This window comes from Caretta caretta, chromosome 8 (genome assembly GCF_965140235.1).
Source record: "Caretta caretta isolate rCarCar2 chromosome 8, rCarCar1.hap1, whole genome shotgun sequence".
Classification (NCBI taxonomy): domain Eukaryota; kingdom Metazoa; phylum Chordata; order Testudines; family Cheloniidae; genus Caretta; species Caretta caretta.
In genome coordinates this window covers 74,887,842-74,914,050 of record NC_134213.1, presented here as the reverse complement: position 1 = coordinate 74,914,050, position 26,209 = coordinate 74,887,842, and the positions used below count along the sequence as shown (strand labels likewise).

The 26,209-nt window shown below is 42.6% G+C and overlaps 1 protein-coding gene across 4 annotated transcripts in view; it reads right to left on the bottom strand.

The window, feature by feature from the left end:
- Positions 1-26,209, bottom strand: part of BCAR3 (BCAR3 adaptor protein, NSP family member) — a 93,373-nt gene that overhangs the window by 34,760 nt on the left and 32,404 nt on the right. For 3 of the 4 annotated variants that reach the window (XM_048862194.2, XM_048862195.2, XM_075131618.1), the window contains exon 3: positions 23,548-23,587. The exons of the other annotated variant lie outside the window; for it this stretch is intronic. In XM_048862194.2, the coding sequence (XP_048718151.2) occupies positions 23,548-23,587 (40 nt within the window). The remainder of the gene's footprint in view (positions 1-23,547; positions 23,588-26,209) is intronic. 4 annotated transcript variants of the gene reach the window in all.

The following is a 26,209-nucleotide window of genomic DNA, read 5'->3' as shown; positions in this document are numbered from 1 at the left end:
AGAAGTATCTGTGCAGGCCGAACTTCGATCATAAAGAAGAAATGCAAATGTATTTGCCAAAATCTCACAGGGCATGTTGGAGAAAGGCTACAACAGGGACACACAGCAGTGCCGCGTGAAAGTTAAGGAGCTCAGGCAAGCCTACGAAAAGACAAAGGAGGCAAATGGTCACTCTGGGTCAGAGCCCCATACATGCCACTTCTATGATCAGCTGCATGGCATTCTAGGAGGGGACCCTACCACTACCCCACCATTGTCTGTGTACACCTGCAAGGGGGGAGTCTCATGCAACAGGGAGGAGGATTTTGTGGATGAGGAAGGGGAGGAGGAGGAGAATGCGCAGCAGGCAAGCGGTGAATCCGTTCTCCCCGTCAGCCAGGACCTTTTCATCACCCTGGAGCCAAATACCCTCCGAAGGCGGGATCCCCGACCCTGAAGCTGAAGAAGGCACCTCTGGTGAGTGAACATTTGTAACTACAGTACAGGGTTTAAAAGCCATAGTGTTTAATGTTTGATTTGCCCTGAAGAATTGGGATGCATTCGTGGCCAGTACAGCTACTGGAAAAGTCTGTTAACGTGTCTGGGGATGGAGCGGGAATCCTCCAGGGACATCTCCATGAAGCTCTCCTGGAGGTACTCTGAAAGTAGTCTGGAATCATTGCAGCACAAAGCATGGCAGCAAATGGTCCTGGGTTTTGGTCGCATTCAAGCAACATTCGGTCTATATCATTCTGTGTTAGCCTCAGGAGAGTGATATCATTCATGGTCACCTGGTTGAAATAGGGGAATTTTTGTACGGGAACAGTAAAAGTACTCCTGTTCATGCTGGGCTGTTTGCGCTTGGCTAAAAGGGATCATCCCGGAGAATAGCCACACGGTGGGGTGGGGGGAAGATGTGTGCTGCACATCCACCTGAAAACCTCAGTCCCTCCTTTCAAATGTGAAACCCAACTGGCATTGCTTGCTATGGGAAAGGATGGTGCTGCAGTTTGAAACCATTCCCACATGTTATGTGTAAAAAGCCAACCCCGCATACCCTTTGCCTTACCATGGCTGCCTGGAAATTCTGCTGCCCAGCCATGTGTGATGTGTCACCATACCAGCAGGCGCTCAATATAAAAGGCAAAATGCGACCTTGTACCCAAAGCTCATGTGCTGTCTGCTGTGAATTGCTTGATTTACTGTGAAAGAGTCTCCCTTTTGTCCTCAGAAATGTATCATCTTAAATTTTACTCTCCCTTTTTATCTCCCCCCAGGTGCAAATGTTTCTATGCTCCCCCTATCATCTCCATCCCTGAAGTTATCGCAGATTAGAAGGCGGAAAAAACGCACTCGCGATGACATGTTTTCCGAGCTCATGCAGTCCTCCCACACTGATAGGGCACAGCTGAATGCATGGAGGCATTCAGTGGCAGAGGCCAGGAAAGCATTAAGTGAGCACGAAGAGCAGAGGCAGGAGGCGATGCTGAGGTTAATGGGGGAGCAAACGGACACGATGAAGTGTCTGGTGCAGCTGCAGGAAAGCCAATAAAAGCACAGCCCCCTGCTGCCATTGTATAATTGGCTGCCCTCCTCCCCAAGTTCCATATCCTCCTCACCCAGAGGCCCAAGAACGCTGCGGGAGTGGGGGAAGGCTCCGGGCACCCAGCCACTCCACTCCAGAGGATGGCCCAAGCAACAGAAGGCTGTCATTCAAACAGTTTTGATTTGTTGTGTGGCTACAATAAGCCATGTGGCCTTGTCCTTCCCTCCTCCCCCACCCCACCCGGCTACCTTGTCAGCTATCTCCCTTTTTATTTTAATTAATAAAGAAAGAATGCATGGTTTCAAAACAATAGTTACTTTATTTTGAAGGGGGGAGGGTGGTTGGCTTACAAGGAATTAAAATGAACAAAGGGGGCGGGTTTGCATCAAGGAGAAACACACACCAGCTGTCACACCGTACCCTGGCCAGTCATGAAACTGGTTTTCAAAGCCTCTCTGATGCGCAGCACGTCTTGCTGTGCTCTTCTAATCGCCCTGGTGTCTGGCTTCTCAAAATCGGATGCCAGGCGATTTGCCTCAACCTCCCACCCCACCAAAAACGTCTCCCCCTGACTCTCTCAGATATTATGGAGCACACAGCAAGCAGCAATAACAATGGGAATATTGGTTGTGCTGAGGTCTAACCTAGTCAGCAAACAGCACCAGCAAGTTTTTAAACGTCCAAAGGCACGTTCTGTCACCATTCTGCACTTGCTCAGCCTATAGTTGAACTGCTCCTTACTACTGTCAAGGCTGCCTGTGTATGGCTTCATGAGCCATGGGAGCAAGAGGTAGGCTGGGTCCCCTAGGATAACTATTGGCATTTCAACATCCCCAACAGTAATTTTCTGGTCTGGGAAGTAAGTCCCTTCTTGCAACTGCTTGAACAGCCCTGAGTTGCTAAAGATGTGAGCGTCATGCACCTTTCCCGGCCATCTCATGTTGATGTCGGTGAAACGTCCCTTGTGATCCACCAGTGCTTGCAGCACCATTGAGAAGTACCCCTTGTGGTTTACGTACTGGTTGGCTAGGTGGTCCAGTGCCAAGATAGGGATATGGGTTCCATCCATCGCCCCACCACAGTTAGGGAACCCCATTGCAGCAAAGCCATCCAGTATGATCTGCACATTTCCCAGAGCCACTACCCTTGATAACAGAACATCAATGATTGCATTGGCTGCTTGAATCACAGCAGCCCCCACAGTAGATTTGCTCACTCCAAACTGATTCCCGACTGACCGGTAGCAGTCAGGTGTAGCAAGCTTCCACAGGGCTATCGCCACTCGCTTCTCAACTGCCAGGGCAGCTCTCATCTTGGTATTCTGCACTTCGGGGCAGGGGAAAGCAACTCATAAAGTTCAGGGAAAGTGGCCTTACGCATGCAAAAGTTTTGCAGCCACTGTGAATCATCCCATACCCACCACACTATGTGGTCGCACCAGTCTGTGCTTGTTTGCCCGGCCCAGAATTGGCGTTCCACTGTATCAACGAGCCCCACTGTCACCATGATGTCCCAATTGCCACAGCCCGTGCTTTCAGGAATGTCTGTGTCCATGTCCTCATCACTGGTGCTGGTGTCTCTTAGCCCGGTTCTGCATATACTCCAGGATAATGCAAGAGGTGTTTACAATGCTCACAATAGTAGTGGTGAGCTGAGTGGGCTCCATGCTTGCCATGGTATGGTGTCTGCAGGAGAGCAGAGTTGCAGCGGAAGCGGTGGACGATGATGGATGCCACGAGAATAGATATTTATACAGAACAATGAGAGGACCTGCGAGGTGGATTCATGGCACCAGAAGAGCAGGAGAGCAGAGTTGCAGCGGAAGAGGTGGATGATGATGGTTAGCAGTCGTACTGCACCGTCTGCTAACAGCAGCACCCAGGACACAACAGCAGCCGTGACAGTGAGCTGAGTGGGCTCCATGCTTGCCGTGGTATGGCGTCTGCACAGAAAAAAGGCGCGAAACGATTGTCTGCCGTTGCTTTCATGGAGGGAGGGGCAACTGACGACATGTACCCAAAACCACCCGCGACAACGTTTTTGCCCCATCGGGCATTGGGAGCTTAACCCAGAATTCCAATGGGCGGTGGAGACTGCAGGAACTGTGGGATAGCTACCCATAGTGCACTGCTCCGTAAGTCGATGCTAGCCACGGTAGTGAGGATGCACTCCTCCGACTTAATGCGCTTAGTGTGGACATACGCAATCGACTATATAAAATCGATTTCTAAAAATTGACTTCTATAAAATCGACCTAATTTTGTAGTGTAGACATACCCTTAGTTGCTAAAAGCAAGAGAAGTTTAATAATGCTGATTCCTTATGAAGAGGGAGTAAAGGCTTAGGACAGCAGAGAGGGGAAGAGAGCGTCTGATGTTGGTATTTTGTAAGTTGTTACTACAGTATCTAGGCCCAGTGACTAGAGTGTAGTCCAGACATCCAGCTATAAACAAGGATGATTACTGACCCTGCACTATGTATATGTAGTCCCCATGTAAAATGCCCACAGCCATTTTACAGGTACATTCATGTCTTAAATGACAAACTAATAGTTTTGTAAACTTCACTTAGGCCTTGTCTACATGGGGAAATTTACTGGGATAATTATTGCGATATAATCATACAGCTGTAGTTTTACTGGTATAACTCACCGTGTGGATACTTATTCTGGAATACAAGTGTCTTTTTCCGGTTTAGCTTATGCAACTTTGAAAAATTTCCTCATGTAGACAAGGCCTTAAGGCTTAGAGAACGATTGTGCCAGCTCTGCTCACCATCAGTGATATTTTGCCATTCACTGATTTCCATGGAGCTCTCTGGAGTGAGACACTGCTCAACATGAGAGGAGGTGGCAGAATCGGGCCCTTAATGAAGAGCAGAAATGGCCAAGTTCTGCCCTGATATACATCATGGGGTTTAACAAGCTCTAAGTCAGGGTAGAATTTGGCCGTAGATTCCAAATTTGACCCAGATCAACTTCAATCTCTTTCGGGTTTTCAAAGACAAACCAAAAATCACAACCAGAGATGGGAACAAGGACAGGAAAAGTCTGTGAGATTTCCCTTATGTGGTTTCCTTCCAAATCTTCTGAACAAGACCTGGTTGTCTCTCTTTCCTTCTCCTCTATAAAAATAGAGGGGTTGGCCCTGTGCCTCCAATAGATCCCCAAATGGGCCCAACCTCCTGACTTGAATGGGTATTCACAGGTATAACTGGATGTGATTTGGCCCAGTATGTTTTGATGTGGAGGTGCATGTTTCTCTTTGGAAAGGCTTGTTATCAAGCAGCAAATATAACAAAGCTAAAGTATTGCATCCACAATCTGAGCTGAACAGCATGGCACAAATAACAAATAACTGGCAACTCATTCTGTGACAGTAAAGTAAAGAATCTGTTCAGAAGTGACTACTCACAGTGCATGAGTGCCAGTAATAATGATCCTGGCCCTCAAGAAAAATAATACTGTCCAATTTAATATGACAACTGCTGGCATCCTTTACAAAAACAGCAGTGTAACTGTCAGGAAATAAAGACATCTTTCTTTCGGTAATGAATACTGCATCGTTATACTGAATTAATCCTATCCAACAAGCATGTAAAAATGGGATATTTGTATTTATCAAGGCTTAATGCCAGTCTTGCATTGCTCTGTTTGTGCCTGTGAGAGAGAGAGCATGCACATGGGCACCCCCTCCACAAAGAGTTAAAAGAGTCCCCCTTCGAGATGGGGGACTCTATCCTGGGAAGCAGAGCCTCTAAAAAGATTTGGTGGTCATGGTGCATAATCAGCTGAACATGAGCTCCCAGTGTGATGCTGGAACCAAAAGAGTTAATGTGATCCTGGGATGCACAAACAGGGGAATCTCGAGTAGGAGCAGAGAGGTTATTTCACCTCTTTATTTGGCACTGGTGCGATCACCGCTAGAACACGGTCTCTAGTTCTGGTGCCCACAGTTCAAGAAGGATGGTTGATAATTGGAGAGGTTCAGAGAAGAGCCACAAGGAGGATTAAAGGATTAGAAAACATGCTGTATAGTGATAGACTAACGGCTGCCCCCCTGGAACCCGTGCCACATCCAACCACCCCTTCTCCCTGACTGCCCCTAGAACCCCTGCCCCTGACTGCCCCCCTCTCCTTCCTGACTGCCCCCCCGGGACCCCTGCCCCCATTCAACCCCCTTGATCCCCGCTCTCTGACCGCCCCGACCCCTATCCACATCCCCGACCACCACCCTGAACTCTCTTGCTCTCTATCCACACACACACACACCCCAGCTCCCCGTCCCCTTACCGCGCTGCCTGGAGCACCGGTGGCTGGCAGCACTACAGCTGCATCACCCAGAGCACCAGGACAGGCAGCCGTGCCGCCTGGCTGGAGCCAGCCACGCCACCTCGCAGCACAGAGCACTGGGGGAGGGGAACAGCAGGAGAGGGGCCAGGGGCTAGCCTCCAGGGCCAGGCGCTCAGGGGCCGGGCAGGAGGGTCCAGTGGGCTGGATGTGGCCCACGGGCCGTAGTTTGCCCACCTCTGGTTTAGATGCTTCAGATTGGATTTTTTAAAATCACATGGTTAATTTTGCTTTCAGATTCCATTCATAACACATTTCCTCACAGTCCTTACTTCAAATAGTTGTCTGTTTTCATAAGGTTGTTATACATTATTTCAATGAGCCATTTATTATGCTGAAATGCAGGATCATCTCTTCTTGCAGTACTTCAGTTCCTGGATGGTGAAAAGACCCTTGTCCCTTATGCCCAGGCCCTTTATGCTACATAAAAAGGCCAGAACCACAGTTGCCAATTTTCAAGTGGTAAATAAGCACCCTGACTAAATAAGCACCCCGCTGTGCATCCCTGACTCTCTCTCCCCCCACCCCCTTTTTCCCTGCTTGCCAGGAGCCGATCAAAAAAAAGAAGCAACAAGCAACAAGCTACAAGCCAAAAACTAGCCAACAAGGAATTCAGAAGCCAATTAAGCCAAAAACAAGCCCAATTTCTGCATTTTTTCCGCGGATTTGGCATGTTTGGCCAGAACAATGTAAAGGGGCTGAAAAAGTCCCAGATCTGAGTGGGGGGATGATTTAAATCTGCAGTTGACGTTTTGAAGGTATATGACACAGGAAATTTATTTTCTTGCACTCAGTGACCCAGAGCGTGGGTTGCTGTCAAGATGTATGCAGGATGGGATGGTGAAAAAATGGCTTTAGACCACTTTTTTGGATCCTTTATTTTCCTAGGTCATCTATGCACCAAGCTGGTTTCCCTATGTAAATTAGAGCAGCCCAAAGGCTGACTATGAACAGCTTACTGGTATTTGGCAGTTCATAGGAGCTGCTATACTTTTTCTTCGCTAACAGGATTCCCTCGCACTCTGGTGATTCTCCCATAACCAGCTACACCAGCTTTATGGCTGCTTTGTGCCAGCAGTGCAATACAAAGAGGCCACAAATCAGGCCAGGTTCCAGTCCTGTGTCTCAGTAACATGACACACCAGGCCATAGATTCTAAGGCCAGAAGGGACCACTGTGATCATCTATTCTGCTCTCCTGTATAATACAGGCCATAGAACTTCCCCCACATAATTCCTAGAGCAGATCTTTTAGAAAAACTTCCAATCTTGATTATAAAATGGTCAGTGATGGAGAATCCATCACAACGCTTGGTAAATTGCTCCAATGGTTAATTACTATGACAGTTAGAAATTTACACCTTATTTCCAGTTTGAAAACTTCAGTTTCTATCTTCAGCTTCTTGCTGCTGGATTGTGTTGTACCTTTTTCTGCTAGATCGAAGGACCAATTAAATACTTGTTCCTCATGTAGATATCTATCAACTGTAAACAAGTCGCCCCATAACCTTTTCTTTGTTAAGCTAAATGGATTGAGCTCCGTTAGTCTATCACTATAAAGCATGTTTTCTAATCCTTTAATCCTCTTTGTGGCTCTTCTCTGAACCTCTCCAAGGAAAGAGAGAATGGGTTGGATGGGGCGGTGGGGGTTAATCGGGGCAGGGGGCCCAGGGATGGTCAGGGGACAGGGAGGGGTAGATGGGGCAGGGGTCCCGGGGTGGCCATCAGGGGACAGGGAACAGGGGGGATTGGATGGGGCAGGAGTCCTGGGGGGGCTGTCAGGGGGTGAGAAACGGTGGGGGGGGTCGGCCTCCCCTAACCAGCCTTCCATACAATTTCAGAAACCCGATGTGGCCCTCACGCCAAAAAGTTTGCCCGCACCTGATCTAAACCCTAGGATGGCAACGCTCTTAACTTAATTACCAGAATTTCCCTTTCCCTTAACAGGGCCCTCTTTATTAACATGTGAGAAATACACAATGCAGCCCATTTGTAGTGGCCATCGTTGCCATCAGCAGAGCGCCCACTCCCCATTCTTCCTTGTACTTAGTCCGGTCCCATCCCCTCTGTTAATCTGCTGAGGGAGATGCCTCCACACAGTGGCACCACCTCCCTAGTTATTCACAACAGAATAATGCACATAGTTTACAAAGCGCAGGTCATTGGAAGGGAAGGGTGGGATGATGTCCAAAATGGAAGGGGGTGAAGGCACTCCTGAAACCGCTACCTAAAACTAGCCCCTTCCTAATTCAACTGCATGTGGACCTAAATTAAATATACAAAATCCTGGTGCCAAAATCCCATCACTCAGCCGTCTGTGTATAGGGCAATCCTTACTGGGATTGACCTTTTCTTTCCCATACACTCTCCACCCTGTTACCTTTGCTTTTGCAGGCTGTTGTGTGGCTTCTAATCATAATTCAGTAGACACAGCAACAGGTGTAATCTCACTTGTTTGCACTGCAGGGGAGTGGTGTGGGAGAGGTCAGTGTAATTTCCTTTTTCTCGGTTTGATGGTTCTATGAGGCAATGTAAGAAACTTTCTATAGCTGTCACAACAGTGGCAGAGATGGCAGCCTGCCATCTATCTGGTTTTCAATACACTTTGGGCCAGATTTTTGATTTTTGAATGTATTTATGTGCCTAACGATGCAGATAGGTGCTTAGTGGGATTTTCAAAAGTGCCTAACCAGGTTAGGCACCTGACTCCCACTAACACCTATCTGTATCTTTAGGAACCTATATACCTTTGAAAATCTGGCCCAAATTTATAACTACAACAGGCCATTTTCACGCCAAAACACACTCCCACACACACCCTGCAAGAGGCTAAGCTGCAGCAACCTCTTTCTTACCCCCTTCAGCCACCTCCTCTTCTTCCCTTCCTCCTGTTAAGAGCTGATGTAAAAAGCTGCACAGAGGAAACCATTTGCATTGCACAACACCAGCAAGTTTTATTGGTCCTACAACACCCAAGAATGATGCTGCATGTTTCTCAGCACCATCTGCTGTCTTCCTAACTATTCGCATATATACAGATGTAGATGACTTGTAACACCTCCCTCATCTCTTGATTCACTCTTCTTTAACTTAATTTTTAACTTACCCTTCAGACAGTTTTTCTTTCATTGCCATCACAGTTGGTTCACGTTCTCTGTCAGCCTTTGTACCTGGCCTTTTCTCCTCCCCTCTGTTGCTGACACTGTGTAGGCTGTCACCAATCTAACGCCTGTCTTGCCTGACACTATGCTGAAGGGGCCCTGCCTCTAAAACGGATTGATTTCCCACAGCATGGCAACACCACAAAAATGTTTCATGTTTTAACGATCGTAGTGGGATTGTGATCAGCTCAGCAAACCAGAATCAGTTCTACTCTGGCAGGGTGGGCAGTATTTTCAACAGTGGAAGCCTAAAGTTAACAGTTTAATTCATATGAGACATCTAAATAAATGATCAGATTTTCTAAAACGCTGAGTACCCATCAGCTCCCTCTGATCACAAAGGGTTGTTGGATGCTCAGCACTTTTGAAAATTAAATCTATATTTAGGGGGCATAAGAAAAATAGCCTGGGAGTTAGTTTTAGACTCCATTTTAAAAAATCTTGACCCATGAGTGCATGTGTTTGGGGATGATTGGCTCTCTTCTATTTACCCACACACAAAACTTGGTGTAGTTGAACAGAGGCTACAGGATCATATTAGTGCTCTGAGTAGATATTATCTTTCAACAATTTTTATTCAAGATATTGGGATTTTCAGAAAAAAACCTGGCAACAGTTGGTCCTGGATGACCAGGGTAAGGCATTTGCTGAAGTGACATTGTAACATCATGGGTATCCAAGTAAATGAATCCAAAAGAATTCAGCGAACAAAGCAGCTGGAGCCCTCACACTGCAGCATGTGCCTACCCTAGAGCAGATGGGAGGTGACATCACCCCACCCAAAAGAGCACTTTGTTCCACCTAACATTCCCCCAGCTACTCTTCCAACCCAGACCCACTTGCAACTCAAAGAAGGAGGGAAGAGAAGGGAACTAACTACAACATATCAGGAGGGTTTGAAGCAGCTTCCCCCTCAATGAAGTGAGTGAGACACATCATTTAAAAGGAACAGTTTTATTCAAATCAGATGCACATATAGAGAAAACTATAGCATCATGCTACAAAAGATAGGGGAAAGGAACTTCAGCCTCAGAGGACCACACCTTGAATAGTTATACAGCCTGAAATTATTACCATAATCTGCCTGGCAACAAATTACACTCTAACTCCCCCTTGTGGCTCACAGTATATTAAAACCTTCTGCAAAGTCTGTTGCAGAAAAGTACAGCTGTAATCTGGTTTCCTTCCAGCTATGAAAGAGTCAAACACAGGCTCTTGCCTTTTCTACACTAGACAACTGAACCATTGTTGAACTGCTCTCCTTGAATGAGTGTTGACGACAGTATCAGAGACAAAATCATTTCCAACACCACGTCAGGATCCCTTGGATGGTGTGAGCCACGCACATGGATTCAGCTACCACCTTTTACCATCCTGGGTAAGATCAAAGCAACGCTCACTGAATGGGGAAAATGTTTTGAAAAACAAACCAGGATACTCTCCTTCCTTTCTTCAAAGCTGTCTGCCCCTACTGGTCACAGTCGTGCCAAGCCTCAGCATTCTGTTCAACTCAGCGCTTAGCCTAGAAGACTAGGTACCATCAGTGATTAAAAATGTCATCTTCCAACTCCAGCTTGCTAGGGAACTTGCTCCCAAAGAAAGTTCTGGCCACACTGATCCATGTGCCTGCCACCTCCACACTGGATTACTGTACCTGTATCTGGGGCTGAAGGAGACAGCAATGCCAGGAATCCAACTCCTCAATGGGACTGGCTGCCGCAGGTGCATAATACTGTTGCTTTGATCCCTTCTTCAGCTCCCAGTCCACTTTTCTTGCTAGTGCAATTCATTTGTCCTGATCTTCAAAATATATACCAATAGATCAGGACCTAGCTACCTCAGTGACCACAGTTCCATCCATTACTCACCATGACCACCTGCAGTCCTCTGGGACAATACTGCCCATAAAATGCAGGATGAAACGGGAGAATTAGAGACATTTTGCTCTCGCTCAAAGGAAACAATCCCAGCAGCCAAGAAAGGTGCAATACAGAAGGGATAAGACTTCTGTGCCTGTATGGATAGCTATCGAAATCCAGCTCTACTGCAGGTGGTTTCACTATTTCATGTCACAGAGAGAGAAATAAAATCAAATCAGAACACATTTTAGCAATAATTCCACTTCCAGGAGACTCCACCAATGAATACGTAATCAATCAATTTCCCATTGTGTTAATTAATAAATCCATTAGTTAATGTTTGTATGAGCCTTTGAAATTCAAAAATGTTGTATAGGTGCTAAGTATTACACACTGCATTGCCTATTCATCCCCACTTTATACAACATGTAGTGACAGGACTCATGGAAACAGGAGACCCATGAATGACAAAAGAGAACAAAGACCACAATGTGCATATTGTTATCATTACCCCCTTCTCCCTCCCCCGCCCCTTTATTATTTTATTTTATTATTTTTAAAGAAATGCTCCTGGCCTGGAGCCTGATGCAAATCCCATTAAAGTCAGTAGGAGTCCTTCCATTAAATGTAATGGGCATTGGATCAGGCCCTGGTGCTCAATGTCTCATGGCTTGTATCATGTCAATAAGAAACACGTTTTGTCTTGCATTTCAAAAATAATCATGCAAAAGACAACGATCGTCAGTACAAATTTATGATTTTATAAGGTGCATGATTCTGAACCACAAATAAAATCTTGTGTGGTGTCATTCCTTAAAAGTAAGCATTGTCCTGTATTTTTAATGTCTTTGAAAAGCAGATGGCCACTCTACTGTTACCCACACTTGTGCCTCACTGGCAATGCCATTTTGATTCAATGACATTATTAATAGCAGCATATGACTCTCCGCATTTGGAAGCCATAAATATGGATATTTTGAAGAAAAATAAAGGACACTCCAATTTCTTCCAATGAAATACACGGGAGGATTAAGAGTATTGTCATGAAAATCTGGACAGTCCCTGAGACATAGAAACAGGTGGTATGTTTCATAGAAATACAGACTTTAACTGATGGCATTTACAGCAGAGATTTATGTTTTATCTCTCAGCTCCTGGAATACTACTTCTCCCCAAAAAGTAGCACTTTTAGCCAATTCCAGGGATACACAGCAATGGAAATTGGTTTGCAAAACTGTTGTTTACCACAAAAGAATGACCAACAAGAGATGTGTGGCTTTTACTATACAACAGAGAGAGATGTTTGATGCCTTTACTACAGATAAAGCTGCGGAGGAAGAGGGATTTGGTGGACTGAGCATGTGTTTAAGATTCAGAAGTTCCTGGTTTCTACTACTAGATCTGACTCACTTTCTCCATCTGTAAAAATGGGTTGATAATAGTTATCCACCACAGAGGAGTACGGTGAGGATTAATTAGTTAGCAGATGAAAGCACCACCTGAGCTCTAAGTATGCCTACTGGCGCCAAGGTACCATAGAAATTGGCACAATATACTTTTATAGATTTTCAGCTCAAAGCTCAGCTATCGCAACTGTAGTGAATGTATAAGCTTTGATGTTTCAGGATCAACCAGAACTTAGAGTTAATGATTAAAAATAAATTAAATCAGAATGTGGTTATTAATAGAGTCAGTGATGTATAATGAAACTACAGAGATAAGATTATTCTTTAACATGCAATCCTGGAAAGTAAGTGATAGTCACAGAAACATCATTTTATGCATACCCAAGTCAGCAAAACTACAGCAGTATGTAAGAATAGGCATTGCTCCATACACCAGAGTCACCAATCCTACCTGCATCAGTAACAAAAGTGGAGAGAAAGAGAGCAAGAGTCAGCACTACAGACGGATCACCCAATGAAAGGTGGGGGGTAACTTTCTATTAATAACCACTGCCATCCACTTTTGGGTGAACTAGAACCGATGAGATGGTTATCACTCAAAAGAGAGAGAATTCTAATACCTACCATGTATTCAAAATCAGATCTTAGTGAGAAAAACAATCAGGAACATCTAGGCATGGAAAAATCAAAAAGACTAGTGTAGGAAATTGTATACTGGCCAAGCATGAATTAGACATGCAATAGGAAATTGTATTATATAGTTTTACATAGTGGTAGGCATACTTTTTGCATATTCACTGGGGAAAAAACAGCTTGGATTTATGTCACTGTAACAAAAAGGACTGTATGTGAATTACTATTTTCCAACTTTTCATCGTAGACTGACCTGATGTCGACCACGTTGTCAAAAGCTGTGAGGATACCCCATAAACCTATATCTGCATGGGTAAAATTCCAGCAACAATCATGGACAATATTATTCCATTGAGAAATTAAAAAGATTTCCATGAATTTAAACATATAGGGTACAATTTTCAAAGGTGCCTGGGGGAGTTAGCTACCTAGTTCTCATTACATTTTAATGGGATTTGGGCATCTAACCCCCTTAGGCTCCTTTGAAAATCCTAGTTGTAACTATTAGACCAAATACACTGGGCTGATAGAGCTTTTGGGGGGAACAGTAGAAACAAATATTTAAAAATTTTAAAATAGGGAATGTTCATCCTAAGAAACACAAGACATATATGGATCCAAAAATGTTTAACAACGTAGTTGTCATTTTCCACTTTGCCTCAGAAAAGCACTCTCATTCCACAGTAGAGATAAAAGCTTTAAGTCTTCTGACAGCCATGCTGGGAATGAATGACTCTTGCTATAAGCCATCTAAGTGACCATTCTTTCTCAATTATCTTTATGTTTTTAAAGTGAAAAACTCTATTCAGTATCATTCTACTGACCTACACTAGAGGGCAATGCATACCATCAGGCACTCCTCAAGTATCACATTTTCAAAATACTTTTTTTTTTTTAATCTGGAGACAAATAGATAATGAACTGACTCAACAATAGTCTAAATTACTGATAATCTCTTCTGTCTGAATTGTTTTGGTGATCAACAAAAGGGTTGTGTTAAAGCCACATTTGCAGGTGAAGTTCTGTTGAAAAGTTAAATGTAAAAAAACTCTTTCTAAAAAGCTTCCCGAAGTGACGTTATGAAATAGCCTCCATGCCAGTGGGTTTCTTCCAGTTTGACAGTTTGTTCATAGTTATCATAGAAGCTTTGTAATGTATGTTTAATCAGATATGTAGGAAGATTTCAGATTTCTACTAATGGAGGCATATCCTCATGCTGCTACCCTTATTATTTGCCCTCCTATCTCCTGCTGGTGCCACTATTGTAACAGGGACAAAGAAACAAAACTGAAAAATTTTGGATCTGAAAGGAATCCTGTTGCTGCTTGGTGTTGACAAATTCTATCGGAGTCTCCATCCCAGCTCTGATTCTTAATGGATAACGCTCATGGACAGGGTTAGAAATCTGGCAAACTCACTGCTCACAAGTCATAACATGCATCTCATTGTGCAAGTCTCCAGAGGACAACATTAAACAGAAGCTCATTTTATCAGCATGAGTAGATCTAGATGATTCAGTTGGGAGTTTTTCTGGAATGGGCTGATTTCAGGACAGGGTGAGGCTTCTGTAAAAGATTATCACAGTGTCTTGGGGGACAATACTGCCCATAAAATGCAGGATGAAACGGGAGAATTAGAGACATTTTGCTCTCGCTCAAAGGAAACAATCCCAGCAGCCAAGAAAGGTGCAATACAGAAGGGATAAGACTTCTGTGCCTGTATGGATAGCTATCGAAATCCAGCTCTACTGCAGGTGGTTTCAATATTTCATGTCACAGAGAGAGAAATAAAATCAAATCAGAACACATTTTAGCAACAATTCCACTTCCAGGAGACTCCACCAATGAATACGTAATCAATCAATTTCCCATTGTGTTAATTAATAAATCAATTAGTTAATGTTTGTATGAGCCTTTGAAATTCAAAAATGTTGTACAGGTGCTAAGTATTACACACTGCATTGCCTATTCATCCCCACTTTATACAACATGTAGTGACAGGACTCATGGAAACAGGAGACCCATGAATGACAAAAGAGAACAAAGACCACAATGTGCATATTGTTATCATTACCCCCTTCTCCCTCCCCCGCCCCTTTATTATTTTATTTTATTATTTTTAAAGAAATGCTCCTGGCCTGGAGCCTGATGCAAATCCCATTAAAGTCAGTAGGAGTCCTTCCATTAAATGTAATGGGCATTGGATCAGGCCCTGGTGCTCAATGTCTCATGGCTTGTATCATGTCAATAAGAAACACGTTTTGTCTTGCATTTCAAAAATAATCATGCAAAAGACAACGATCGTCAGTACAAATTTATGATTTTATAAGGTGCATGATTCTGAACCACAAATAAAATCTTGTGTGGTGTCATTCCTTAAAAGTAAGCGTTGTCCTGTATTTTTAATGTCTTTGAAAAGCAGATGGCCACTCTACTGTTACCCACACTTGTGCCTCACTGGCAATGCCATTTTGATTCAATGACATTATTAATAGCAGCATATGACTCTCCGCATTTGGAAGCCATAAATATGGATATTTTGAAGAAAAATAAAGGACACTCCAATTTCTTCCAATGAAATACACGGGAGGATTAAGAGTATTGTCATGAAAATCTGGACAGTCCCTGAGACATAGAAACAGGTGGTATGTTTCATAGAAATACAGACTTTAACTGATGGCATTTACAGCAGAGATTTATGTTTTATCTCTCAGCTCCTGGAATACTACTTCTCCCCAAAAAGTAGCACTTTTAGCCAATTCCAGGGGTACACAGCAATGGAAATTGGTTTGCAAAACTGTTGTTTACCACAAAAGAATGACCAACAAGTCATTCTTCATTGCCTCAGTCAAAGGATTCTTTCCCAATCCATTAACATTTGTGATGCCAATGGGTTGAAAAAAATATTTTCTTCTTGCTATTCTCATGGAAACTCTTTCTAAATGGTCTTTTGGCATGTGAGTGACAAACAATGGCAAGAAAATCGGTAAGAAATCATGATTACTGCCAATGTTCATATAAGAGCCAGACAGCTGCAAAAGTTAGTTCCATTTAATTTGGGAATAGTAATAAAAGGTATGGTCTCTACAATATTTTGATTTACCACCCAGTAAATGTCCCCACATGAGCTGCAATGCTTCCTGTAGGGGAGATCACTCTATAAAATACTGGACAGCACTGCAAAGCTACAGAAAAAGTAGGTTGACAGAGAGGCTCTGATGCCAGGCAAAGTTTTGTTTTTAGACACATTAGGGTTAAGCCCTCATAATGCTGCTATTCTCGCTATAACACTGTTACTCCCTGGGCAAATCTCACAAGTAAGATGGAATAAAGCCTATAGAAGAAAAGACAGTTAGGTGATATGGGGCTGGGGGAAGCAGGCACAACTCATTCTCAATGGAGTGTCACGAATGAAGGATGACAGTACTGCAGTTAGAACAGGGGGACTTGTGGCACCTTAGAGACTAACCAATTTACTGGAGCATGAGCTTTCGTGAGCTACAGCTCACTTCATCGGATGCATAGAATGGAACATATAGTAAGATACACATATATACACACACAGATAAGTTGGAAGTTACCATACAAACTGTGAGAGGCTAATTTTGTAGCTTCCTTATGGCAGCGGTGAAATGGTTTCTCCACATTGATCGCTAAATATAAACTTTCTTCTTAATCATACTCAGCAGACAGTCACAGATTTTGTTTTCCTTTCCATTGAAGTTTTAACACACATTTCCAGAGTAAGCCCACAACTCATCAGTGATGCATTAAATTCTTATTTCTGTCACTATCAGCACACTGCATGGAAACACTACGCAAGATTTCCATGTAAGGAATGCAATTAATCCATTCTTCCATCTTCCCACCCTCTCCTAGCTATAATAAGAGAAAATCAACACTTTATTACAAAACCTCAAAGATCTTAGTAGTGGATAGGGGAGTGGTGGGTGGCTATACTTAGTTCATACAAATTTGATTGCAAAAGCTCAAATACAGTCCTGTTACACATTCGCAGCTGGCACCTTTTGATCCTTCCCCCCACTCCCCACAGGGCGATGGAGTTTGTTCTGTGGATGTGCAGACTCAGGCACACACACACAAAACCCAACAAAAAACAACCACAACCCCTGCATAGGCAGTCAATGCCTCCGTTATTTGGTTCATCAAACTTGTAAAAATCTCACAGAATGTACAACGTTCTATTGTTTTTATAAAACTCTTTCATGACTTTGTTAGCAGCCTAACTCAAAGTAGACTGGCCTGTTTTCACTTCTGGAATGAAAGGGTATTCTCAAAGAGCCATTTAACTGTGGCCATGGTTTCAGCAGTACTGTGAGCACAAAGGAAGGGTTGAAGTCATGTTGCAACTTTTCAGTACTCAGGCTCCAACACATCAGTACATTTTTTTCCCTTAGAACTGGTTTATGCATAATTAGCTCTCTTTTTATCAACTGGATGACATAATGCATCATTATTCAAGATGCAATAAACTGCCATTTGTGAACTTTAATTTAGATTCAAGTATGAGAAACTCTATAACATGCCTATAGAGTCTTCTGTGACAAAGAACATGTTCAAAGGATTAATGTTACAAATAAGCAGTCTAAAATATCTGGTGTCATTGAGCAGCATTAATAGGAAGGAAAACGAATCCTTTTGCTGTCACTCTTGGTAGAGCATTTTCTAAACAGGTCCCTCAATTTATCTCCAAATGCAACTAATTATTTACTTCAGCTCCAGGCAACAGTTTTTGGCAAGGAGAGACAAAGTACAGATGAAAAAGTAAAATGATACAGCAAACCTACAAGGGTGTGTTAAATAACAGATTATAAACATCTCCATCTTTTATGGTGACATCTGGCTGCAGCTCTTGGTGTGCGTCTAACACCGCTATACTTTGTTTATTGTGCAGACACTTGGCATATTGTAATTTTCTTGAATCCAGCCAGTAACTGTGTTATTTTTTTCCTTACTCCACAATGAATCCCCTCCGTTCTATTTAAAACTGAATTGCAGCTCATCTGGGAATGTTTGTCATTTCCAAGCAGGAGCACTTTTTGAACCAAGTACTCCATGGCAACAAGCATAAGTGACCTTCAAACAAGCATATGTGCATACTACAGGCCGACAGAGCCCAGCTCCCCAGTTCACAAATAGAGGACACTGCCAGGAAGGAGGGGGAGCTGGAGGGTTCCCAGCACACCCTGAAAGAAGGAGGCGGCATGCAGGAAACTCCATACAAGTCCAGTCTGCCCATCATCATCGAATCATAGAATCATAGACCTGGAAGGGACCTTGAGAGGTCATCTAGTCCAGGCCCCTGCACTCAAGGCAGGACTAAGTATTATCTAGACTATCCATGACAGGTGTTTGTCCAACCTGCTCTTAAAAATTCCCAATTATGGAGATTCCAGAACCTCCCTAGGCAATTTATTTCCAGTGTTTAACCACTCTGACAGTTAGGAAGTTTTTTGTAATGTCCAACCTAAACCTCCCTTGCTGCACTTTAAGCCCATTGCTTCTTGTCCTCTCCTCAGAGGTTAAGAAGAACAATTTTTCTCTCTCCTCCTTGTAACAACCTTTTATGTACTTGAAAACTGCTAGCATGTCCCCTCTCAGTCTTCTCTTCTCCAGACTAAACAAACCCAATTTTTTCAATCTTCCCTCAGAGGTCATGTTTTCTAGACCTTTAATCATTTTTGTTGCTCTTCTCTGGACTTTCTCCAGTTTGTCCACATCTTTCCTGAAATGTGGCGCCCAGAACTGGACACAATACTCCAGCTGAGGCCTAATCAGCTTGGAGCAGAGCAGAAGAATTACTTCTCGTGTCTTGCTTACAACACTCCTGCTAATACATCCCAGAATAATGTTTGCTTTTTTATACACTGGTTTTATGCCAGGGTAGATGAGATTAGAATCACATGAAAGCTCTTTCCCCCAAAGAGTTTACAGTCCAAACAACCTGATAAACAATGGAGTGTAAGAAAGTGTAGCATCAATGAATGGTCATAGTTAGTACCATACTTTATGTTTGGGTACTTATATTTAAATTTATTTTCAGCCATCTAATTTAACACTTTGCAGTAGGAAGGTGTAAGGGCTTGTGAACAGGCTCCCCTATCCTCTCCTGGAAAACCCTGGCAGGTAAGCCCTCTTGGTGAATTGAGCAGCACACATGTCCACCAAGGTATCTTCACCATGTGCATTTATTGTTTGTCTCTTTCGTAAGCTCCAGGCACAATACAACCATATAGCAGCAGTTATGAGGAGCCCCCTCCCTTTCAGCACCCTAGTTTTGCTTTTTATACTGCCTGTCTTCCCTCCTGGGTTCTCCAGCTGGTGAGCTAATTACCTCATTAATTCATCAGGCTACCACCAGGTGTAAGTGCTCCCTCCTACCTTCAACCCACTCAGTGCCCTGATTGTTCTAGGTGACCAGGTGCTGGCTTTAATAGAGCCCAGTTTGAAGCAGCTCACGACACCCTGCCACAGGGCTACAGAGCTATGTTTTCTTGCATGCATCAGACAGTTTGGTCTTAGGAAAGTTCTCTTGCTCACAGCTAGAACCACCAGAATCCTATCTATTCTGATATCACATATCAACAAAGTAAAATGCTCTTGGTGTTTTTTTTATTGAGTTTTTCCCTTCCTCATTTTATTTACTTCTAAGGGTTAATTTTGTTGCTTATCTCTTATCAGTGCCACTTCCTTCTATAACAGGCTTGTGTCAAAGATTATCAAATAAGAAGAGGTGAGGTAACTAATGGAAAATCTTGAGTGTGCTTCAACTCCCTGAGCTCAAGCAAAGCAAACTAAGACTTTGTGCCTCTTGTCAAATACACTTGTTAAGTGCAAACTGCAGTTATGGGTAGGAGCACAGCTGGATGCTACAGGAACCTCTGCACTGAACTTTGGGACTTTACAGGGACTTTACTGTTCTTCAGTTTACAAATACTACTTTCCACCTATAGCATCTTTTATCCAAGGAGCTGGGAGAGCTTTACAAACATTAATATATTAATCCTCACAAGGTGAGGTTCAGCAGGTTATAAATAAGCACAACGAAAGAAATTGAGAAGACACACAAAATTAAAGAAGCAAAAACCAAAAAGATCTTTTAATATAGTTTTTAAACTGTTAAAAAACATTTTTAAAGAAAATTTATGACTAGTAGCTATTGAGATGTTCCCTTCTTTGTGCAGCAAGATCAAGAGTGAGGTCAACACAATTCTAGAAATAATTTTTATCATCTACAATTGCACAAATTACAAGATATTGTTTTGTGTAGGTCCTACACAAATTGCAATGATTTCTTATTCCTATATGTATGTTTTAACTAGCTATTTAGAATCCACAGGATTTTTCCCATCAGGGAATTTTTATTCTAAGGCAGGTCAAATTCTAGGCCTAAACTACTTGACAATTAATTAAAATGAGGGAGCAGGAGAGGGAAGTGGAAGAGATGGGGTTACAATGCCCTCCTCCTGTCTTACAAACTTGTTCTGCCATGCTACCCTCCCCAGCTCCAAAATCTTAATGATTAACAAACATCTCAACTACTGACAAAAGTATGGGACCTACTCCTGTTGGAAAGGTTACAAGCATCAGAATTAGCACTTAGTCTATTATCTTTTCACAGCATCACTTCCTGCTACCAAGCACACTCGTGAATGACCAACACAGAACCTTGTCTTCCTCCCTGCCATATTCATAGACTCTAAGGCCAGAGGAAACCACTGTGATTGCATAGTTTCACCCACATATAACACAGGCCATAGAACTCCCGCAAAATAATTCCTGAACTATACCACCTGTTTTTAAAAAATCCAATCTTGATTTTAAAATTTCCAGTGATGGAGAATCCATCACAATCTTTGGTAAATTGTTCCAAAGATTAACTACTATCTGAAAACTTAAGCCTCTTTTCCGGTCTGAATTTGTCTAATTTCAAAGTCTAGTCATTGGATCTTCTCTGCTAGACTGGAGCCCATTATCAAATATTTGTTCCTTATATAGGTACTTACAGACTGTAATCAAGTCGCCCCTTAACCTTCTCTTAGGTAAGCTAAATAGAGTCAGCTCCTTGAGTCTATCACTGTTAGGCATTAGGAACCTTACCCAATTTAGCCACATCCTTCTTGAATTGTAGATACCAGGACTGGACATAGTATTCCAGCAGTGGTTATACCAGTGCCAAACACAGAGCCAATATAACCTTTCTGCTCCTACTTGAGATTCCCATTTATGCATCCCAGGATCACATTAGCCTTTTTGGCCACAGAGTTGCACTGTGAACTCATGTTCAGCTAATTATCCACCATGATCCCCAAGTCTTTTTCAGAGGCACTGTTGCCTAGGATAGAGTCCCCATTGTGTAAGAATGGCCTACATTCTTTATTCCTAGATGTGTAACTTTAATACATACGTATTAAAATGCAAATTACTTGTACCCGGCTTACCACATGATTCAAATCACTCCATTATTTACCCCTCCCCCAATTTTTGGTGTCATCTGAAAATGTATCAGTGATGATTTAGTCTTCTTCCATGCCATTAATAAGAATGTTAAATAGTGCAGGTCCAAGAACCAATCCATTCATGACCCACTAGAAACAACGCCTGCTATATGATGATTCCCCATGATGCTGCCAGGTATGACCCTGAGCAAATCAGCAGTGACTACAGGGCTCTGGGAGCCAGGTGTCTAAATACCTTTGAGGAGCTGAGCCTAAGGGATCAGTGGTGTAAGATGCCAATTCAGTGGAAATTGAGGATGCCAGCACTTTCAGGAAGCATTCACATCAAGAAGAATCCCCCCTCGTGTTTCCTTGGATGTTCCTATATTGCTTGCCCAGGATTGAGTTTAGAATGAGTATTAATGTATGCTCCAGAATGTAAATGATCTAAGTGACTCCAGAACTTCATTGTTGCCTGAGGGTCAGATAAAACATACTATGCTGTCTTGTCTCAAATCACTTTAGACATACTGCAAACACCAGGAGTCAGACTCTCAGACTGTAGGGACAATACTTGTAAAGGTATACACAAAAATATTGGCCGATTAGTTCAAATCATAGAATCATACGACTGGAAGGAACCTTAACAGGTCTTCTAGTCCAGTATCCTGCACTCCGGGCCGGCTCTAGGTTTTTTGCCGCCCCAAGCAAAAAAAATTTTGGCCACCCCCCCTTTTTTCCCGTGCCCCCCCAGCCCAGTCCCAACTCTACCTCTTCCCCCGCCCCATTCCAACCCCGCCTCCTCCCCTGGGCACGCCACATTTCCCCTCCTATCCCACCCTCCCAGGCTTGCAGCGCGAAACAGCTGGCGAGCCTGGGAGGGAGGGGGGAGAAGCGGAGCAGCGTCGCACTCAGGGGAGCAGGCAGAGGCAGAGCGGAGGCAGAGGCGAGCTGGGGCACGGGGGTGCAGGGAGGTGCTGGTGGGTGCAAAGCACCCACCAATTTTTCCCCGTGGGTGCTCCAGTCCCAGAGCACCCACGGATGCTGCCCCTGGAAATGTGCAGCCCAAAGCAAGTGCTTGGTTTGCTGGTGCCTAGAGCCGGCCCTGCCTGCACTCAAGGCAGGACTAAGTATTATCTCGACCATTCCAGACAGGTGTTTGCCTAACCTGCTCTTAAAAATCTCCAATGACAGAGATTCCACAGCCTCCCTAGGCAATTTATTCCAGTGTTTAACAGGAAGTTTTTCCTAATGTCCAACCTAAAATTGCCCTTGTTTCAATTTAAGCCCATTGCTTCTTGTTCTATCCTCAGAGATTAATGAGAACGTTTTTCTCCCTCCTCCTTGTTAACAACCTTTTATGTACTTGAAAACTGTTATCATGTCTCCTCTCATCCTCTCTTCTCCAAATTAAACAAACCCAGTTTTTTCAATCTTCCCTCACAGGTCATGTTTTCTAGACCTTTAATCATTTTTGTTGCTCTTCTCTGGACTTTCTCCAATTTGTCCACATCTTTCCTGAAATGTGTCACCCAGAAGTGGACACAATACTTCAGTAGAGGCCTAATCAGCACTGAGTATAATTAGTGTTAGTGTTTAACCTAGCAGCCTTGCCTTAACTAGTGTGGACCAAATCCAGACCTGGCTCTGGCTTTTTAGACCAGAGATGAATTTGTAGCTGTATTTGTAAAGAGGAAAGTGCCAAATCTATAAGGCCTCAATTTCAGATTGGCCAGGGGCGGAGGGTAATCTTTTTGAGATATGACCTATTTCTTTCTTCTACTTCCCCAAAGGCCCTACCTCACAGTGAGAAATGTGGGATCATTTAACCAATTTAATTCAAACATTAAAAAAAAAAAAAAAAATTAAAGCCGTTACTAAATAGAGAATATTCATGATGTAACAGAGGTCTTTGAATATCAGAATATATTCTCCCAAAAAAGAAACAGTCCTTGGTGGCCAAGTACTCTATTTTCTAAGTGTTTGCTTCACACAATATAATTAATTCTTTTTTCCCCTAATCTGAAAAATTTGATTGCAGTACTATTCAATTGCATTCGATCAGAAACGGAAAATAGATTAATAATTGGCTATCGCTGATTACGTACACTATAAAATATTTGGGAAAGGATTTTGATGTTATGAAGTGATACAGTACCTTCACATATTCCATAGCTGGATCCAGGATATTCTGACCTCTACAAAGGAAAAACACAGTAGTGAATCAAATGTTTTCTTATGCCAAAGAGATGCTTTCAAGAGCAAAAAGTTAAAATAGTTATTGTTAAACTCTAACCTAGACAAATCAACATTTTGTTGCTCTAATGCCTCATGCTCTCTATACTTTAACAAATATATGCAGCCTTGTTTCCCTCCTGAATGTCATTACTGAACTCTATTAATTCATTTGAAAACTCATTACACAGTTTTGAACAAAGAAAATCTAGAGAACAGCATCTCAACAGATGGCTAAAAATAGCTATACGGCTAGCCTTTGTAATCCAAATGCTCTCTAAAATTCTTGAATATTATGCAAGCGAAGGGCGTTTATCTGCTTTAGAATGAGGAAGACCGCTTTCTTCACTGAAAGAACTGAAAGCAAATCTTTTGTCTGAATGCTTAAATGCCTTGGAAGACATTTTTCCCCCAAACTTGAGCTAACCCACTGAAGGATTTCCATTTGTTAAATTTACTTGTGACCATATTAAAGTAATGAATATAAATCATTCTAATTGATGTTAGCCCTAAAAGTTGTCTAGAAAAGACAGGGATAATGTAAGAAAATGAAAGTACAGCATCTTTCAGTTTCACTAGAGATAAAGCTCTGGTGCGCAGGAGGGTGTGGGAGTTAAACTTATATTTATAATTGAAGAAACTTACGTGGTTCTTGCAAGCTCTGTTACAACCATAACTAAGCCACAATATAGTCACTGTTGTATTACTTGCCGTAGAAATAGAATGTTAAATCAATAGAGCTCTATTTCTTTTTAAAAAAAGAGTCTCCTTGCTATTTTCCCATCTGCACAAATGGCAAATATTCCCAAAGGTGTAGAAACCTAGGAGGACAGTCCACTCATCACAATTACAACTTTTTTCTACAAAATGCAATTAATAAAAAACCCAAGTATTTACAAGATTTTTATAAGAGGACAGGCTTACAAAACCTACAAGTTGTGCTTGGATTGTTTCTATAGAACTTAAAGGCACATATAATACCACAGTGTTCCCTTTAAAAAAACCCTTACAACACACACACACACACAAAACCAGACACACCTGTAAGGGAATATGAGTTTGGTGTGAAAACCATGAAAAGGTCAATTTGTATAAGGCTATTGACAGGACTTAAATTCTCATGTATTTCCTGGAACCCCCTATGTTCCCCCCGTCCCCCATTCGGGGCTCAGGGCTTCAGCCCCATAGGTTTAAAAATATTTACTGAAGCTCTGCTCTGGACAACTCTGGCTGAATTTAAGCCCTGGCTATTGATCATATTACATCTGGAAACAGCATCTTGCACAGCAGGGGGTTGTTATGATATAATGCTTTTAATGTAATATGCAACTTCAAAATGTGTAGGAGTTGAGTTTCTCTGGAATCAGTCTGACCTGGAATTCTCTGTCTCCAATTTCTCAGTGTTGTCTGAATGTAGCTTTAAATAAACTCAATAAACTAAGCTATTATATATCTAATTTTGGGTCTGGGCTCTTAACTTTTAATCCAAAACATAACAATTAGGGAAATAAAACACCACCACCACTCCCCAAAGACATTTCTACAATGAGGAAAATTTAGCTGCCAGGCTGGTATCAGCAGCTGCTATTGTTTGCTATCCAGTCATTCACAAAGGCCCAAATCCTATTCCCAGAGAAATTAATGTGTTTTGCTGGCGAGTTCAGTGGGAATAGGATTTGGCCCAGTGTAAAAAGCTGCTTTTTAAAAGTGACTTGCAAAGAAAATCATATAGGTTTGTGTGCTTATTTCTCTTTTATGATGCATAAATAAGGCCTGAAAGATTAATTATTTATTTGCCTGGCCTTCTATTTGATTTTTATATTAGAAATTAGGAATGGAATTTTCAAAACACACTAACTAGTGGCCTAACTCTACTTCTATTAAATGCTGAATGCTTCTGAAAATCCTTGTCCACCCTGTTTTTCCTGGACTGAAGAACTACCAATGTCATGATACCCAAAATACCAAGAGAGTGAAACATGAGCATTAAAATTAACAACTAATTTATTTGATAGCTTCTGAAATAGTAATGAATACACTTCATCCTCTACTATGCTTAGTTATACTGTGTTCAATACTAGCTCGGCTATACCCATGGTGAGGAATGGATCATTTTCCTAGTGTAAAAAGAAAAGGAGGACTTGTGGCACCTTAGAGACTAACCAATTTGAGCATGAGCTTTCGTGAGCTACAGCTCACTTCATCGGATGCATCCGATGAAGTGAGCTGTAGCTCACGAAAGCCCATGCTCAAATAAATTGGTTAGTCTCTAAGGTGCCACAAGTACTCCTTTTCTTTTTGCGAAGACAGACTAACACGGCTGCTACTCTGAAATCCGTTTCCTAGTGTAGATAAGACTATAGAGTTTTCTAGACTAGACAGTGCCTAGACATTTAATGACCCCCCCCCCAAAAAAAAACCCTAAGAAAAAGCAAACCCATCCAGATCTTTATCCATCATAAAGAAACAAGAATTCACCCACATTTTTCCCCTGTACAGCCTTATGAGATAGAGTGGGAGGGATTATTTCCTCTGCTTAAAAGATGGAGGAGATGACACACGGACAGGTTTAGCATTTTTCCCAA